Here is a 19900-nt window from a genome sequence, read left to right as displayed (position 1 = left end):
TATAATAGGCTTTCATTTGTTAAGTTTTAAAACACCAGAATCTAATGATAGTTTTTGGGAAAAATAAACAGAAGAATTTTAAAAAAAGATTTATTTATTTTAGAGAGGGAGAGAGGGAAGGGGAGAGAATGAGAAAGCAAGCACAAATGTGTTGGGGGGAGGGCAGAGGGAGAGAATCTCAAGCAGACTTCCTGAGGAGCTGAATGTGGAGCCCTGTGGGGGGCTTGATCTCACAACCCATGAGATCATGACCTGAGCCGAAATCAAGAGTCAGATGTTTAACTGACTGAGCCACCCAGGTGCCCCAATAAAAGTATATTTTTAAGGCATTAAAGTAAGTCATTTGGTAGAAAAAAACCTTTCTAACATGATTCCCTCAAAATATTCTAACTTTGCTTTCCAATATTCAAAATAGTTCCATTTTCTCAAGTGAGATTTATTCTGGGAATGCAAGGGTCATTCAATAATCGCAAATCAATCAACATGATACACTACATCAACAAAATGAAGGATAAAAATCATATGATCTTCTCAAGAGATGCAGAAAAAGCATTTGATAAAATTCAACACCATTCATGATTAAAAAGTCAACAAAGTGGGTTTGGAGGAAACATACATCAATATAACAAACACTATTTATTGGTTGCTATTAATGATGACATCTAAATAAAATCAACCACCACATTCTAATATATTAATTTGAAGTACTAAATTAATGAATCTCTTAATTACCATGAAACACACTTTTCCCTTGCCTTTAATTCCTTGAGAACAGAATTTAAGATTAGTAGAAAAAAATGTTACTTATTTCCTCATAATGTAATCAAATGCATCATTAGAGATTATAAAAGGTTTTTTAGCCTTGGAAGGCCATAGGCAGATAGTTTGGATACTTCACTGAAAAGGATTCTTAGAACCCACAGTTCTCCATTCTTCACTGTGTTCTTGGTACTAGAAAAGACCTAACGACACCCAATGACTCTTGGAAGAGCTTAGCTTGTGGTTCTCCTCAAAGCACTGTGATTGATTCACAGGGGCCAATAGTTGGTATTTAGAGGTGAGATAAAGCAGCTATGGGATAAGGGATAAGATAAGAGGATACTGGAAAAAAAAAACCCCACAACTTAGGAAAGTTGTGAGGATAAATAACACAACTTAACACTTTGGTTTTAAAGTAGGCTTTCAAAAGGGGGCTTAGAGAATTTCACAATTCGGGTCCTTTGGGAGGATTATAAATGACAGGTAACTTTATTTTTCTTTCTTCATTCCCTCAGGACTCCCCCAAAATAGTACAAAGCACTACTGATTCTCTTCATTCAGCCTGTGATTATAAAGACTAAAACAATCAACCCAGGTCTCTATCCAGTTACAACTATGAGCCAGGTATTGTCAGATGACATAAAGGCATTCCTATATTAGGCAACTCACCCATACTCATCAGAGAACAATGATCAGGCTAGCTGCTCTGCTTTTTGGTGTTCTATTTATATTTATCCTGAAGAAAATAAAAGAGAGTAGCAACTTAAAAATCAGTCTATGAGGTATGAAAAACTTTGGACTGAATGTCACTCTCATATTGTGTTTATTTTAAAATTTCAACTAGCTTTTTAAATTATTTGAAAGGAAGTAAGTGGTGTGTATATAAGCTATTTAATTATTTTAGAAGTAATCTTTAAAATTAAAACAGGATGGGGAGCCTGGATGGCTCAGTCAGTTGAGTATCTGACTCTTGGTTTTGGCTCAGGTTGTGATCTCATGGGTCCTGGGATGGAGGACTACCTCGGGCGGCACACTCAGTGGAGAGTCCATTTGAAGATCTTTCATTCTGCCCCTCCCTTCTCTCTCTGTCTCTAAATTAAATAAATCTTTAAAAAATAAAATTAAAATAGGGCAGTATAATGTTGCACTTTTTGATGGTTTTACGAGAGACTATGATTAAAGTTTCAACCAAAAGAAACAAGCTAAAAAGTCAAAAAATTAAATGTATTTTAAACCCTTTAAACAACAGATAAAAATTTTTATAGCAGGAGTTCCTGGACCTGCCAACTGGAATTTAATGCTTCTCTTGGGAATCCACTCATCTCTTCTGCTAATGAACTTCCAGTATCCCTGAAAACCTAACAACGAGGAACATAAACATTTAGGCTCTAAAGTCTTTCACAAGTGAGGGAAAATAAAAAGTAGTAAATTTTAACAAAAAGGTGGGGATGTATCCTTTGAAATATCAGGCTCCCAAACTATATTCTTAGTAATCTAAGATTCTATGGATTGCTTCAGGAGTTCATTAATGTACAGTTTAAATTTCATTTTAAAAGTTTCATTTCAAAAATTGTGATTGCAAATAGGCACATGAAAACTCATATGCCAATTTTAACATAAAAGAAACCACTAATCTATTAACACTTATTTTCATATAACTCTCATTTATAGTTAGTAAATGATATAAATAATAACTTATGAAGAAAATCACTTAAAACTTATTCATTTATATTTTATACAATGAATTTCTGAGAGTTTATTTTATTTTATTTTATTTTTAAGATTTTATTTATTTATTTAACAGAGAGAGATCACAAGTAGACAGAGAGGCAGGCAGAGAGAGGGAGGGAAGCAGGCTCCCAGCTGAGCAGAGAGCCTGATGCGGGACTCAATCCCAGGACCCTGAGATCATGACCTGAGCTGAAGGCAGCGGCTTAACCCACTGAGCCACCCAGGCACCCGAAAGAGTTTATTTTAAAAGGAGTTACCCTGTTAAAATTTTTTGAAAATCATTTACCTAGATTCTAGAGTATAGAGAATCAAGGCATGCTTCATGAGAATCAGATGAAGAGATAAGCAGAAAGATTAAACTACTATTTTGTAACTGTTTATACTTTAATGCCAAGCAAAATCCCAAGAAGTTATGGTACATTTAATAGTAAAATGTCAGTAAAAAATACTTTAATATAGTCTCTAAAGACAATATTAAGAAAATTATAATAAATACAAGTTCAAATTTGAGATCTATCAATCTCTTTTTCTAGGGTATGAAATAGACCAGTTAAATACTCTTCACTTTCCTCCAAATTTTATCTATAGCAAGAAGGATTCAAATACCCCCAAGAACACTAGAGAAACCAAAAACCAAGAAAATGTCCCAATATTCTGGTGTTATTTGGGAAGCATTTTAAGGTCATGCAATGTTACTATGTATCATGCAAGTCTATTCTGACATCTACTTTGAGAGTTACTTAGCTGTTTGAATTAAGAGGAATCCCAGATTTGTTTTTACCATACACCCTCAAAATGGAAAGAAAACAGTATGAGTAAGGCAGTACCATCATTTAAAACCACATGTGAAAAGGATACTCTTCACTATTCCGGATGTCAACTACCAGGAGCTTTGGTTTACTGGACTTTGTCTTCTTGGGGGGTGTTTTGAAATGGCCTGTCACTGTGAGTTCACACAAGTCAATCAGGTCCTCTGCTGAAATCCGGGGTGATACTTCTGACTTTAGGTCATTTAATGGGATAGATTCTCTTGACTGAAAAAAATATACAAACAACACAAATATTGAGAATAATACTATATAGAGAAAGAAACTATAGCCAATATAGAATATTTGTAGGCTCTTGATATCAATCATTATAGCATACAGGAGAACAGGTAACTGAATCTCACTTTAGTGGTCTACTGTGTAACTGTATTCCTTACTACTGAGGTTTACTTATTCACAGATGAAAGCATTGTTCTTGAGCTCCTGGCTCAAATTTGATACAACGAGATGAGGCCGACTTTTCTTTATGAGAGGACTGTGTATCTTTAAAGACAGTTCCTTTAAGTACATTTCACTTTTCTTCAAGTATAATTACAATTGTTGTGATTCACATTAATTAAAACTCTGGTAATATAAGAAATTGCATTGTAACTCAGTATACATACTAATTAAAGAACCTGGTACTAATATACATATTAGACTTTTATAACATAATTTATGTCCCATACGGATAGTTGAGCAGAAATTAGATTTTCAGAGATGAATGCAAGGAACATAATACTTTCTTAGATAGTAAACAAAAATGACAATGTATCTTAATTGTGAAGGAATTAAAATCAGACTCCAGACAATCAAACAAGTGCTTTGGTCCATGCGACTATTATATGGTGTAAGACTGATTCAGACTAAGGGCTGTTTACAACTGTTCTCTCCATTACTTAGTAGGGAGAGGGAATTTCCTACCTCCATAAAAGGCAATGCAATACAAATCAACTCAATTCAAACTAAATTTATGAAGCACTAGTAGTCACTCCTGAAAACTTATTTACCGTAACTTGAGAATTTAAGAACTTTCAAAATTCACTTGATTGAAAACACTGGGATTGAAAAGAAAAAACATATTTATATGCTTAAGTTTTCAAAACTGAGCCTATTATCTCATTTACTCATTTTCTCTGTTTTCACAGTTCCATTGTAGGATATATTTAGAATTTCCAATTTAGAATTTCTAGTCAGGAGAGAGCAAATCATATGGATCATTTATCAGACAGACTTTTTTTAAGGCTTTTATTTAAATTCTACTTAGTTAACATGCAGTGTAATATTAGTTTCAGGTGCAGACTATAGTGATTCAACACTTCTATACAACACCCAGGGCTCATCACTTCAAGGGCACTCCTTAATGCCCATCACTTATTTAACCCATCCTGTGCTCCACCCCTCTGCGCCCCGCCCCCCGCCGCCCCTGGTAAACAGCAATTCAGACAGACTTATTTTGAAAAAAAATTGTTTTTGGTTGTAGTTTCAATTTGAGCTCTCAACCTTTGGGTTTCTCTGACTATGCCATAAATTCTTCAGTGGTAAAACACATTTTCTCCCACTTCATTAGTTTTTAAATAGGAATGGAAATGGCTAAGCTTTGTGGGTTTATGGCTCTTAATAAAAGACAGACATTAGACATTTTATTTTTTTTAATATTAAGAATTAAATCTACTTAAATATTCTGAAATTAAAAATGCTTCAAAAAGATAAAAGGACTTTAAAATCAGCTAGCCTTACAATCAATGCTTCCATCTCCTTTTTTGTTAGCTTGCAATCTCAGTATTTTTCTCAGTCTTCACATGAAGTTGCACATTTATGAAGATAAAATAAAGAACTTTTGATTACCCTAGTTCTGCTTTTAGGCATTTAGTGATGAATGCAGCATTTCAAACAGAAGTTTCGTCTGAATGAAATATGTGCCTTGCCTGATGAAGAAGAGAATCTGATAGAGAATTTGACCAGCGTATTCTCTATGAAGAACTGATTTAAGAAAGATCTGACCTTGGCATTGGTTCCAATCAAATATATCATGTATAAGGAGTTTCTCAAAGGAAAGAGCAATTGTTATACGTAATGGTAAAAGCAGAAGAAGAGAGGAATCACTGACAAATTCATAACTTTCTGAACTTTTGAGTGTATATATCAGTGAAGAACTTTAAAGATTTTATTTATTTGGCAGATAGAGATCACAAGTAGGCAGAGAGAGGGGGAAGGGAAGCCAGATCCCTGCTGAGCAGAGAGCCCGATGTGGGGCTCGATTTCAGAACCCTGAGATCATGACCGGAGCCGAAGGCATCAGCTTTGATCACCCACTGAGACACCCAGGCGCCTATCAGTGAAGAACTTTAATAAGACATGCAAATTCCTCTGCAAATTAACTTTAAGAGATTAATAAATCAGATTTAGAATCAATTGTACTACTTTGCCTTATGAAGAAAATAAATACCAAAAATTTACAGAACCTAGTTTCTCTTCTATTAAGACAATCTTATATGCAATTTGACTATTCATTGTGCAATTTCTACTTATAAAAATAAAAATATAAGTATATTTTTAAAGTATAAAAATAAAACCTCTGTACTTTTGTCTCATTTAGTATTATTAACATTGGGATTTTCCTGTGTGACTGGGTTTCAAATTCATGGGACTTTGTTTATGGACAGCAGACACAAATCTATTTATTTATTTATAGATTTTATTTATTTATTGGAGAGAGAGAGACAGAGATATGGGTCCTCAGGTCAGTAAGACTAGTCTGTACATTGTCTTATTCACACCTATTGATTATAAGTTCTATAAGAATGAGTATCTTTGTTTTGTTCATTAATGTATCCCACTTAAAATGTGTGGTACTTAGTAAGAACTCAATAATTATTTATGGAACATTTCCTTGGTCATTCACACTTCAGAACTCTTAGAGTTATTCACTTACACACCACTCTTCTCTTTTCTACTTACCTAAACCCTACTGATTTGAGATAAAAATCTGATCATGTAACTTTTATAATTAAAAACACTCAATGGCTTCCAGACATTGACAGAATGAACCCAGAATTCCTTAGTATAGCATGTAAAGCCCTTTATGAATTAAACCCTGCCTATAGGCAGGAGACCACAGACCTTGGAGTTAGACTCCCTTACTGAGCTGAGCACTAATGTTGGGAATTAGAAGAAAACAGTAATGAATAGGTGGGTAGGGAACAGACCATGAAGGCTCTGAAAGATGAAGAAGCTTGAGGCTATAATGAATAGGTAATTACTATAGGATTGCTGGATGCATGTATTACATTAACAGCAATATCTCAGGGAGACTAATTTGGCTGTATTTTGAAGGACAAAATAAAGATGGGAAAAATGACAACCAGCAAGACTTGTTAGAAAGTGAATTTTATGATTATTTAGAATGATGACATTGTAAATTGAGAGGTTTGCTTTATCCACTCTCCTCTATTTTCCTTTAGTCTTTCCCTTTCTACTATTTTCTCTTGCCAATTCTCTCTCATCCATAGTGAAAGATATATTAAAACAACATATAATAAATAATAAAATTACTTTCCAAGGGTGAGTCCTTGTTTAGCTACTATCCTTGCCATTCACTCCTGAAATCACTGAAACTTGGTTTCTGTCATGATACAGAAGAAGAAATGATTCATTTGTCTAGGAGAAAGTAGACAATTTGGGAACACTTCTTTGAAAAGGTAACATTTGGGTTGAGAATAAAAAAGGATGACTAGGAGTTGGCCAAGTGAAGAACTGGGGTTTTCACGCAAATTCTGTGTAAAGACATTCTAGCACGCATATTGGAAAGGTGTTTTGATTCTATTTCTAGGGTTTTGGTTTTACCTCGAGGAGATATGCTGAATAAAGCTAGTCTCATTAAAAATCCATTATTTCTTCAATTCAGCCTGGAATAAATGGGGCAGAAATTTTAGTCAGGATGCTATTTTCATTTTGAAAGAATTTTTAGCAGTTGAGTTCACAAGTATCTAACCAGAATTTCTCAGGTTTACAGTCCCTGCCTCATTTTGATGATGGTCTCTTCCATATTCCATGAACTCTGTGAAAACAGGGAGCAGGACTAGTTTGTTTTTTTACTTCCACTACCTAGCGGAGAGCTTAGAACCCAGTCACTACTCAGCAAACTTGGGTGTATTCATGAAAGGCTAAATAAAAAAAAGAAGACATATGAAAAACACTATGAGAAAATATAGAGAAAATAAAGGAGGGGTGCCTGGGGGCTCAGTTGGTTAAGCGACTGCCTTTGGCTCAGGTATGATCCTGGAGTCTAAGGATCCAGTCCTGCATTGGGCTCCCAGCTCCACGGGGAGTCTGCTTCTCCCTCTGACCTTCTCTCCTCTCATGCTTTCTCTCAATCTCTCTCTCAAATGGGTAAATAAAATCTTAAAAAAAAAAAAAGAAAGGAAAGGAAAGGGATGAGTAAATGGTGCCTCTTAAATTTTGGATATGAGTGATTAGGGAAAAAAGATGGTTAACAGTGGCAAATAGTAAATAAGGTAAAGAAAAGTTCTGACTTGGGTATGTGAAATCGAGGTTGCATAGGGTCTATTAAAGATGAAGCATTGAGAAGGCAGTTAGAGATAGAAACTGATGTTTGAGAGAAGTCATGGCTATAGTTATATTTCTGGAATCATCAACATAAAAATTATAGTTTATGTTATGAGAAAAGATAAACAATTTGAAGAAAAAGGAAAAATGGCAGGAAAAAAATCCTAGTTTTAGTAGGCACATCTATATACTGCTGAAAAAAATTAAATTATATAAACTATTACTAAGGCTTAGAAATACCTGAAGTTGAGATTTTTTTTAGGGTACTACCCATCAATTCTTATTATTGCATATGTTTACAATAAAGAGACTGCTTGCTTTCATAGTATTAGATATTTTGAACTTTTGTATGAAGAGGGACAGATTTTTACAAATGGCACAGGCAGACATTAACTATCATTCTCAAAGGAATTTTAACAAAGAAAAATGACCTTTGAAAACATCAATCTACAAAGATATTTTTATCTATATATTTAAAGCAATAAATTGTTTCTGTGGCATTTTGGTGTTTCCGTTTCTCTTTCATGTTTTTAGAGAGAAAAGGGAGGGGTTATTATTTCTAAGATACAAAATACAGTATCTGAAATGGAGTTTGAAATAAAACTGTCACGCTCTGGAAGCTGCGTAATATAGCTCTCACACTAGATAGAATATTTTTTCTCCCTCAAATAAGAGAGATAATGTATATGAATATGAAACACAAAGAAGAGTAGAGATAGAAATTTTTTCAGTGATTAGGGATTTTTTGCTAAAATTTTCCCAGATGCGCTCCTGGAAAATTACATGTAAGCTAAATTTCTATAAAGAGAGTGATTCTTCCTTTTATATGTAGTTTCATTTTGGAGGTATTTCATCTCTCTTGGCCACAGTTTTCTTGTGTATAAAATAAAGGAGAAGATATATTATGCTTCTATTAGCTCTAGGACCCTATGACCTTATTTCTGATAGATTTTCAACCAGCAATGGCTTCTAAAAGTTTTACTTACCTTTTGGGACAAAAGTTAGGCATCTGTAGGTAATACTTAATTACATCTGAGGAGTTTCTACTTAAAAAGATTCAGCAATGATTCTAATTGGGAGGCTTAGTAAAGTGTTTGAGAGAAGTGGTGTTTCGTACAGCACGACTTGCTTTTGCAAACGTAGATGAGTGAGAAGTTAAACATTTCATAGATAGGTGGGAAATATTTTATATTTCACATTGGTTGAAGTGAAGGCAGAGAGATGGAAGTTACAGTAACAGAACTCTAACATCAGTGAATTACAGGGAAAAACAAGGTCAATGAGGCAATGTATGGGAGATGGTGGTGCTGGTGCTATTGTAAATGGTTCTAAAATCTTCTGGAAATAATTTTTGAAATAAAACCAGAACCTGATAAATTTCCCAGGCTGAGGTAAACAAGATGAAAGTTAAAGAAGCCAGTGGCTTCACTCAGTTGAACTCCTAAAAGTGGAACTTATGACACCTTCCTTCTGTGCTATTCCACATAGGATGTTAAGGTCAGCTTCAATGGCAGCAGAGCTTCAGGGAGTAGAGCCAGCTGGTGACTAAGAGGTCACAGTATTTTAGTTAGTCCAATAGATATTTTCACCTCAAACTCTAATGTCAAGGCAGCCATCATTTGAACTAGGTTGCTGATTTCATCACCCTTCTCTTTCATTCTTACCCTTTTCCTTATTCACTGAAGTGATCAGCATGGCAATTTTTGCTTAGTGTTCCTTGTGACTTGGGAAATTCCCCCATCATTCTCCTCACTGTACAATGAACACATGTCAAATGAATGCCTGAACAATACTCTTTGGCTGGAAGCTTCAGTAAATTCCTGTGGAAGAAAGTCTTCCAGACTGCCTTCCCCTCATCCTTATTGCTGTGCCAAGGACAAGGTAAATGAGCTCTCTAAAGTGCTTGTGGTATTAACATTTATTACCATGACTAATATCTAGTGGATTGTTCAGCTAATATCATGCATCAGCCAACCATTTTTATCTTAATATAATTGAGGTGTCCCAAGTAAAGGGAAATCAGTTTTTCCTGTGAAGACAGAAGACTCTCAAATATCTTATGATAAAGAAAGGAAAGTCATTTGTCTCTAATCTCAAACCACTTATTTTAACATACTACAAACTATCCAAGATAATTCTTATGAGAATATAGATACAGAAATACCAATGCCCATAATATGCTTACTGTATTTCAAACTTCTAATTTAATGAATTCAGAAAGTGTCACAACCAATCTAATGCCAGGGGTCATGGAGATGTACTTTAGGTTTATAATATATAATACTTATTTTGGAATATGAACTGATAAGTTCAAATGGTTCCTTTCTAGGTTAAATTGGTTAGAGCCCATTTTTTTTTCATATTTTCTGATAGAAAATAAAAGCATTTCAGGGGTAAAATAATTTTTCAATTCATTTAAGATCTGACTAGAGTTCTAGATTCTGAAACATAAATTGGGCATAAATGAACAGAATTTTAGAAGAAAGTCTAATAAATTAGTTGATGTACAAAGTCTATATAAATAAAACAAAAGTCTGTTGAATTTAATAGTGAAAGTCTGTTAAATGTCATAGATAGTGACAACTAACCAAAATTACCAGCAATAACAGGATATATAAATTACTGAATATTTATTCTAGATATAATCTATTTTAAAGTATTAACTTAAAAAAAGTCTTCATAGCCTCCATTTAGCTTAATACAAAATGATACACAGTTAAAAAGTTATCTAAGAAGGGGCGCCCGGATGGCTCAGTGGGTTAAGCACCTGACTTGATTTTGGCTCAGGTCAAGATCTTGGAGTCATGAGATCGAGCCCCACTGAGTGTGAGCCTGCCTGGGTGGCTCATTGGGTTGGGCCTCTGCCTCTGGCTCAGGTCGTGATTTTGGGGGTCCTGGGATCGAGTGCCATGTTGGGCTTTCTGCTCTGCGGGGAGCCTGCTTCCCCCTCTCTGCCTGCCTCTCTGCCTACTTGTGGTCTCTCTCTCTCTCTGTCGGGTAAATAAATAAAATCTTAAAAAAAAAAAAAAAAAGAGCCTCTCTCCCTCTCCTTTTACCCCTCCCTTCTGCTTTCTCTCTCAATCTAAAAAAAAAAAAAAAAAAAAAAAAAAAGGTTACCTGGGGCACCTGGTTAGCTCAGTCAGTTAAGCACCTGCCTTCAGCTCAGGTCATGATCTCAGGGTCCTGGGATTGAGCCTCTCATCAGGCTTTCTGCTCAGCAGAGAGCTTATTTCTCCCTCTGCCTTCCCCCTCACTCATGCTCTATCTTAAATAAATAAGATAAAAAATATAAAGTTATCTAAAAAAATGAAAAATATTTCATAAAGGAGTTACAGGCAATATTTCTTATGGTGAAGTACATCTTCACAAAACTATAATGACTATCAATGTGCAGATATATTTCAACAATTATATACCCTATTAATTTTTTTTAATTCTTTGGTATGTCTGGCCATAATGACAGCCATCTAAATGTGTTCAAAAGTATTTTTTAATAGGAAAAAATAGATACTCTATTGTAAAATCAAATGACAAATTTATCATTAAAACACATGAGGTTGGGGCGCCTGGGTGGCTCAGTGGGTAAAAACCTCTGCCTTCAGCTCAGGTCATGATCCCAGGGTCCTGGGATCGAGCCCCGCATTGGGCTCTCTGCTCAGCAGGGAGCCTGCTTTCTCCTCTCTCTCTCTCTGCCTTCCTCTCTGCCTACTTGTGATCTCTGTCTGTCAAATGAATAAATAAAATCTTTAAAAAAACAAAAACATGAGGTTACTTTAATTGAAATGGTAATAATGCTATAAATGGTAAGAATACCACATAGAATCAAGAATTAACTAACAAATGACAAATGGACATACAAATACACAAGTTGGTAATAGCCTCTTAGGAAAGGTAATTTAAAATTACTGATTATCACATAATATGAGAAATAATTATTTCCTTTCCAGTCAAACAAGATACAAGTAATTTTTTGGTATCTTAAATTTAACTGAAATTTATGTTTTAGCTTTGGCTGGTGAATTTTCAGTAAGTTTTCATTGTTCTTTAATCTAGTTAATTTGTTTTTTCCAAATACCTCTCAAAATCACAGGATTTCACATTCCATGACTTCTTACAGTATTCCCATCCAATCATGAGCAAGGACTTTAAAATAAAATATCTCTAGGGCACCTGGGTGGCTCAGAGGGTTAAGCCTCTGCTTTCGGCTCAGGTCATGATCTCAGGGTCCTGGGATTGAGCCCCACATTGGGCTCTCTGCTCGGCTGGGAGCCTGCTTCCCTCTCCCTCTCTGCCTGCCTCTCTGCCTACTTGTGATCTCTCTCTGTCAAATAAATGAATAAAATCTTTGAAAAAAATAAAAAATATATCTCTGGCTTAAACTAAAGGTTTCTGACAGAACTGATAACCTTTACATAAGCAGAAATTATGACAGACTCCAGATTTAGAATGGACTCCAAAAGCTGAAACATTATAAAAAGACAAAGCTCAGGAGTCAAGAGTCATGGGCTATCTTTGCTTCCTACTGAATATCAGGACAACATGTTGAAAGACATTTGATAATATTTTTAAGATAATATTTTAAATCAGAATGCATAATTGTATACCACAATGAAATTTATCTCTCAAGCCAGAAGATAATGAAATATTAGAAACGTTGCCATTAAATCTAGGTGTAAGATAAAAATACTATTATCACTGTTGTTTAACACTGTTCTGGAGAATTAGGTGAAGTAAATAAATAATAGAAAGATAGAAGGTGTATAAAATTGAAAGAGAGGTAAAATTATCATAATTTGCAGATGACATATAACTGGAAAATCTGACTAATCGAAAACTATTACAATGAGAGAACATTACCGTTATCAAATAAATGATGATAACAGTGAAAACTTACAGGTGCTTACTATGTACAGCAATGTTCTACATATATTAACTCATTTAATTCTCTCAACAATTCTATATAATATCATCATCTCTATTTTATGGATAATAAGTAAATAGGTCACATAGCTGGTGTGGCAAAGGTGGGATTAAAAAATTTGAAGCTGTATTCTTAATGACTACACCAAACTGTTTAAAAAAATCAGTACTGCCTGTAAAATCTTTCTACTGGTATTTAAAAAATAGCTAGAAAATAGAATACAATGATAAAATATCCCAATTATAATAGCAATAGAAAGGTTAACACAGAAATAATTCTATCAGAAATATGCAAGAAAACTTTAATATGCCACAGAGGACCTTCAAAATAAGACAGGATGATATACCTTGTTTTTGTAAAAAATAAAACTCAATATCATATGCTAATTTTTCCTATTGTAATTTTAATTCAATGATAATATGAATATCAAAATGATTTTTTCCCCAACAAATCTGTGATATAATTATAACTTTAATAACCTTTGGTACTAGAAAATAAATAACCTGAATGAAATGAATACAACTGAAAAAAGATTCAGAAATACACATAAATTCATGTGAGAACTACCATAAGGGCATTTAGAATCAATGGGAACCATTTATTCAAGTAAACAAACATGTTAGTAACCTTAGACTAATTCAAATATCTATTTGATAAGTATAAAAGTTTAAAAGCTATTAAATCAAGTCTGTCTGGACTCTATTCTTTGCTAAGTATTTATTTTACTTAATTTCTGTAGGATTTCTGAACAATAATCTTTAATTCAGATACATGTATTCTGGAATAATATCAGCTTAACAGGGGTTTCTAGGTCCTCATTTTGGCTTTGGGGGGAATGAAGAAAGAAATAACCTTTAGCAATGATTCTCTAGCAGAGGTGAGAATGCTGCAGATAAAAGCTGCCTTTTCCTTTTTCATTATGCACCTTACTTTCTTAAATTCTGTGTTAGCATCTGTATAAACCAGGTTAACAAGCTGAACTTTTAGTATACTTACTTCTAATATGTCTTGTTTATTTATTTTGCATATTTTATAGGATATCCTGGAAGAAAAACCAGGAAAAATAAGGACAATGATACTTTGGGATCATGAAAATGATTAGAATCACTGAATCCTGTATATAACAACTGGGCTTGTTGTTGCTAGCCTTTTGACAGAATTGTGCCAGAATCCATTTCTCTTTAAATACCATGGAATGTCACTGATATATGAAATGACATCCTTGAACTTTGAGGTTGCATAAGGAAGACCTCAGTGCAGGACCCCAGATATTCATTAGCAAGTTGGAATTGTGCTATCTGTGCCCATCACTCTTCATGAAGAAAATATGTTCTATGGACTTACTGGTGGAAAAACATTGCTACAGGAGGTGTCTCAAATCAATACTGAATTAAATCAGGCTGCAAAGGAATAAATACTGTCACCAGCGTACTTTCCAAGTAACTGCAATGTGGATACGTTAATGTTGTGTCAAAGCATCGCCTGTCTTGATGTCTGTAGTGAACTGCGCTTTTGTCTCCGATCAGATCAGCTGCCAGCTTGGGCCAATCCTAAGTGGGATACTCTACCCTATATCATAAGAATTGTTATTTTCACCAAAGGGGAGAATAATTCATATTTATTTTCTTTTGTGTTTCTCACCAAGAAATCCACCTCCAATACCCTCCTACTCACAACTTCTAAAGATCTCTCTTTTCCTTCTTAAGAACCTTCCCCTCCACCCTGGCTCCTCAATCTTCCTTAACATAAGACACTCTAGAAATCTGTTAGTGTTCATACAGTCATTGTATTATTTTTTGTCTGGCTCTGGAAATTTTTTTTGTTCTTATTTCACTTGCTGTGTTTACAGGGCACTGCTCCATTCACAACATGTGCATACTGAAATCTTGTGTGAACTGAAATCTCCACATCTGAGAGGTAGCATTTATTAATTTGATGATTTAGTATGCAGAGACTCAAGAATTTCTGTAACTCAGAGGAAACAAATATCTTTAATATGTAACTATGAATTTTCATTTCCTGGGATAATTTTACAAAAAAAGGATAATAGTAAATGTTTTAAAATACAGTGACAAGATATGTAATCATGTGAATATTTCAAGCTTCAGAGAGCTGCAGTGAAATAATCTGATTTTTTTAAATGCGAAAAACAGGAAGGGTCACCGAGAAAAAACAATGATAAACATGTATCACTAATTTAGTTTCTTGACCTATAAATAAAGAATTATCCTTGAGTTATTTTATTACATCTATTCATTTATTCTGTTTCATTCTGCAAAACATTTTGAGAGTTTGGTTCAGTTTACCCTTCTAAACAACCTAATACATGTTTTTATCCCTTCCTGATATATTATTTCCATCTGCCAAAATAGTCTTCTGGTGTGCTGAATTAAATTACACCCAAAATTTGGAACCAATATACTACGGGAAAGGAAGTTAGGATAAACTGATAATGATCTTGCTAATTCTGGAATTAAGCTTGTCTTAAATAATACTTTAGACTGGAAAACGAACAGCATGATTGTAAGGGGGGCAAGGCTGGGGCATTGCTGATCTTTCCCTTCATCTGAACATGTATTCTCAGGCACCTTTCAGCATGCACCCTCAATTAGTAAGCTGTTTTGAAAAGATGCAGTAAACACTACTATGAAACAAAGAAAACTTCTCTGTAACTGCAGAGTCCTTAACGAATTAAGTCATCAAGTCCTTGGGATGTACTAGGTGCTCAATAAGTGTTTACTGAATGAATAAAACTTAGTCAAAAGTCTCTTAAAATGGAGAAGAAAAAAGGAAGAGTAAAATTAAAGTGTTTTTTTTAAATTATTACTTTTGATCTTGGCCTTTCCTTTATCCCTTCCAACCTTTCTCTTGGTTCTTTACATTTATTCTTTGAAGAAAAACTGTTCATACTTTTCAGTTTTCAGGGCAGATAACATTTTGTAACTTTCAATTCCTGATGCTGTCCATGTTGTATTATTACAACTGTGTTTCTGTGTTTATGCTCATATATACTCATGTGGTGGTACTCTGTAATTATTACTTCAATCATGACACACTTTCTCAGTTGATTTAATAGGGTTTTCTTTTACTGATTTCAAGGGGGAAAAATACCAAAAAGTATTAGTAGGAAACATAAGGTTTTTGGGTCCTGTATGAATTTCTTACTCTTAATTTATTTCCACATGAATGGCCTTTGAAACTTCACTATTGTAGGTCAGTATCTCTGATTAGGAACTGCTTTCACAAAGCAGAACAAGAAGGGGTGGAGGAGAGAGACAGATTTTTAAGCAGTAAAGAAAACAAAAAGAGGCTAAAAGAATGAATAGGCTAAGATTGCGGAGTAATGAAAACAGGTAGTAGTTTTGGTTCATGAAAGGTAAGTTAACTTGCCAAAAGAGGTTAGACATAAATAACTAGAGCATAAGTAGAGTAATATAAAAAATACACAAATAAATCAATACAAAAAATAATACCATAACCACAAATATGAATGTTTTATCATAGAGATTTTTTTTCCCATTATGAATGAACATTCCTGTTTACGCTCAAAGTCATGAAAAAATTGTATGCACATATCATGTTAAGAATCACTTATGGACTTTAGTAAAAACAGATTCCAGGAGCCAACCTTCAGAGAAATTATTAAGTAGATATTTGTGAAGTCTCAAATATGCACTTTCAATAAATATAGAAGGTTTTGGAGACCACTCTTCAGGTATGTTGTCTTATAGGAAATAGAGTAAAACACTGGTTAATTTGAATTAACCTTTTGTTAATTCACTCAAAAAATAATGATTATTGGATAATAATAATGATCACTAATGATTATTTATTGATATACCAGGTATGACAGGCATTGGAGATATAGTAAAAAATAAGAGATAAGCATATAATATATAAATATGTAATTAAAAATACAATGCATCCTATGAAGGAAAATTAGAATGCTTGATGAGTAAGGAGCTGTGACTAAGCAATTGAGGGCTTTGTTCAACTGAGAGTTAACTGGTGTAAACTTATTTGTGGTAATTAATTCAACTAAATACACATATGTTGAGAACACAGCATTTCTCAGACACTGAATTAGGCCCTGGGGGTTGAGAGATAAGAATGGTTCTTTCCAGTATCAAGATGCCCTTCAATGGAGGAATGGATAAAGAAGATGTGGTCCATATATACAATGGAGTATTATGCCTCCATCAGAAAGGATGAATACCCAACTTTTGTATCAACATGGATGGGACTGGAAGAGATTATGCTGAGTGAAATAAGTCAGGCAGAGAGAGTCAATTATCATATGGTTTCATTTACTTGTGGAGCATAAGGAATAACATGGAGAACATTGGGAGATGGAGAGGAGAAGTGAGTTGGGGGAAATAGGAGGGGGAGACAAAGCATGAGAGACTGTGGACTCTGAGAGTCAAACTGAGGGTTTTGGAGGAAGTGGGGGAGCCTGGTGGTGGGTATTGTGGAGGGCATGTATTGCATGGAGCACTGGGTGTGGCACATAAACAATGAATCTTGGAACACTGAAAAAAAAAGAAATTAAATTAAATTAAAAAAAAAAGAATGAATGATTCTTTCCTCAATGTATCTATAAACTATTAGAGAAGAAAATATGTTATTATTTCAATTATTAAGAAGTTACAATACATCAACCATATGCTAAGCAATGAGGACACAAAAATGAATAAGACACAGTCCTTACTCTTCAGGATTTCTTCTAATAAAGGAAATGGAAGGCAAATATAGAAAACTTAAGTAGGAGTATATGTATGCGCTATTCCTAGAACTAAAAGAAATCTAAAGCATAGAAAAATATGAGGGAACAATACTGATGGAAGAATGTAGCAAAGTTGGCAAGGGAAAGATCATGCAGGGCCTTGTAGCTAGGAGTCTTGGCAAGAATTTTGGTTAAAAAAGATTATATTGAGGGTTGGCCAGAATCCAATACAGCTGGTGTCCTAAAAGGGAAATCAGAAATTTGGATACACAGACATTCAGAGGGAAGTTGATGAGGGACAAGATGGCCATGTGACTGGAATGATGCATTTACAAGACAAGGAATACCAAGGATTATTGGCAAATACTAGAAGCTAGAAGAGGCAAAGAAAGATTCTCCTCATGAGCCATTAGAGAGTACATGGATCTTCCAAAAACTTGATTTTGGACGTTTAGCCTCCAGAAGTGTGAGATGATGAATTACTGTTGCTTTAAGTAAAATTAATAATAATAATAATACTAATAATAATAATACTAATAATAATAATAAAAAGATTATGCTAGTTTAAGCGTGAAAAATAGAGAGGAACAAGAATGGATATAGGAAATTATCGTAGGAAAGCAGGTAAAAGATGGGAAACTTGACTAAAATGATGTCATGAGAGATAGAGAGAAGTGAACAATATTTACGAATAGGGCTTTCTGACTGATTGCATTTGGAAGAAAAGGCAGGAGTCAAGTATGAATCTTGCTAATGACTTGAATAAGTGGGGGAATGATAATGGTGATTACTGATAGAGAGATTTCTGGAGGAGGAGCAGCTTTAAGGGGGAAAAAATTCAGTTTTGGTCATGTTCAATTAGAGGTTACTTGTAAAACATCCAACGATGTGGAGTGTTGAGTAAGTAGTGGATATGTGGGTCTTCTAGAGCTAATGAGAGATGCTTGAACTGGAGCTAAAAACCGGAAGCCATGGTAACTACATGATATAAATATAGAATACTGTGTAATATTTTTCTTGTGTGGGAACAGAAGGAGGCCTACACAGAACCTGAGGAATGCCATATTTAATGACATAAAAGGACAGGTGGAGACAGTGAAAGATAATGAGTAGAGATAACAAAAAGAAAACAAGGAGATTGGGGTGTATGAAAAAAACTCAGGAAAAATAATGTTTGAAAACTGGGAAGAGTTAATGGTCCTGAAGGTTCTTAAGAGATCAAGTAAGATCAGGACTGAAAAAAATAATTTGTGACTTCTGTCAGGGGGATGGAGAAGGTAAAGCACAAAGTGAAGCGAATATAAGAATAAGATAGGTGTTGGGGTGCCTGGGTGGCTCAGTTGGTTAAGTGTCTGCCTTTAGCTCAGGTCATGATCTCAGGGTCCTGGGCCTGAGCCCCATGTGGGGCTCCCTGTTCAGTGGGGAGCCTGCCTCCCCTTCTCCCTCTGCTGCTTCCCCCCTCCTGCTTATCCTCTCTCTCTCTCTCTCTGAAATAAATAAAATCTTAAAAAAAAAGAATAAGATAGGTGTCATTGAGGGTAAGATATATACATTTGGTGTGTCTATATAATGGAATAATTAAGCCATAAATAAAAAACTATTGAAGAATGGTGATATTCTTTAGATCTACATGCATGTAATTGAGACAATAATATGATTAATCTTGCAATCATCATTCCTTTTTTAAGAATGTGAGGAATTTATCACCAAGAATTTAAGAATTTGCCCAGGCATTTTAATTCAATGGTCAGGTATAAATAACTAATTGAATAATAACTGAATAAATCTGGTAATTTCCTGATAAGTGGCAATCTCCTGCATTAAATGGATTAAATGGATTAAAATATAATGACACATTTTTATAAATGATAAACAGAAGATTAATTATATGTAAAGAAAACAACCAGCTATACTATTAAATACTGAGGAATAACAAATAGCATATATTTCAAAAACAGCAAGCCTTTATCCATTAAACTTTGTTTTCTTTAATATGATGGTAATAAATATAGCTTTTCCATGTAGTTTTAACCCAAACAGTCCTTGATGAAGTGTCAGATTCGGACAGACTACTCAATGTCGGTTGTTCACTTCCTTAACTTCAGAAACAAGTTCTCATTAGCTCTAACCAACTTGGAGGAGTTCTCTCTTTGACTAACAGAAATAAAACCTGACTTAGTTTAGAGAGAGATCAAAGAAATTCTCTCTCTAATGATTAGCTCTGCTTAGGGATGACTGTTTATATCAAAAGATTCTCTTTTAAACATTAGACAGACTTCAGAAATCTTGCTGGTGGAATTATTGTCCTCTTAACTAACGAAGGCATTTATTGCCAAAGAGTAAGAGCTTCCACTAACACCATTCTTCTCAGTATAAGGGGTCAAAATTAGT

General features: G+C 34.4%; 1 protein-coding gene across 2 annotated transcripts in view; it reads right to left on the bottom strand.

Moving 5' to 3' along the window:
* The window catches only part of TBCK (TBC1 domain containing kinase), a 207843-nt gene that overhangs the window by 30002 nt on the left and 157941 nt on the right, over window positions 1-19900 (bottom strand). For both annotated transcript variants that reach the window (XM_032860374.1, XM_032860366.1), the window contains exon 24: window positions 3349-3524. In XM_032860374.1, coding sequence (XP_032716265.1) covers window positions 3349-3524 — 176 coding nt within the window. The remainder of the gene's footprint in view (window positions 1-3348; window positions 3525-19900) is intronic.

The sequence above is a fragment of the Lontra canadensis genome, unplaced genomic scaffold (assembly GCF_010015895.1).
Source record: "Lontra canadensis isolate GAN:19392208 unplaced genomic scaffold, GSC_riverotter_1.0 scaffold1, whole genome shotgun sequence".
In the NCBI taxonomy this organism is placed as follows: domain Eukaryota; kingdom Metazoa; phylum Chordata; class Mammalia; order Carnivora; family Mustelidae; genus Lontra; species Lontra canadensis.
The sequence above is the reverse complement of the archived record's forward strand: the minus strand, read 5'-3'. Positions and strand labels throughout refer to the sequence as shown.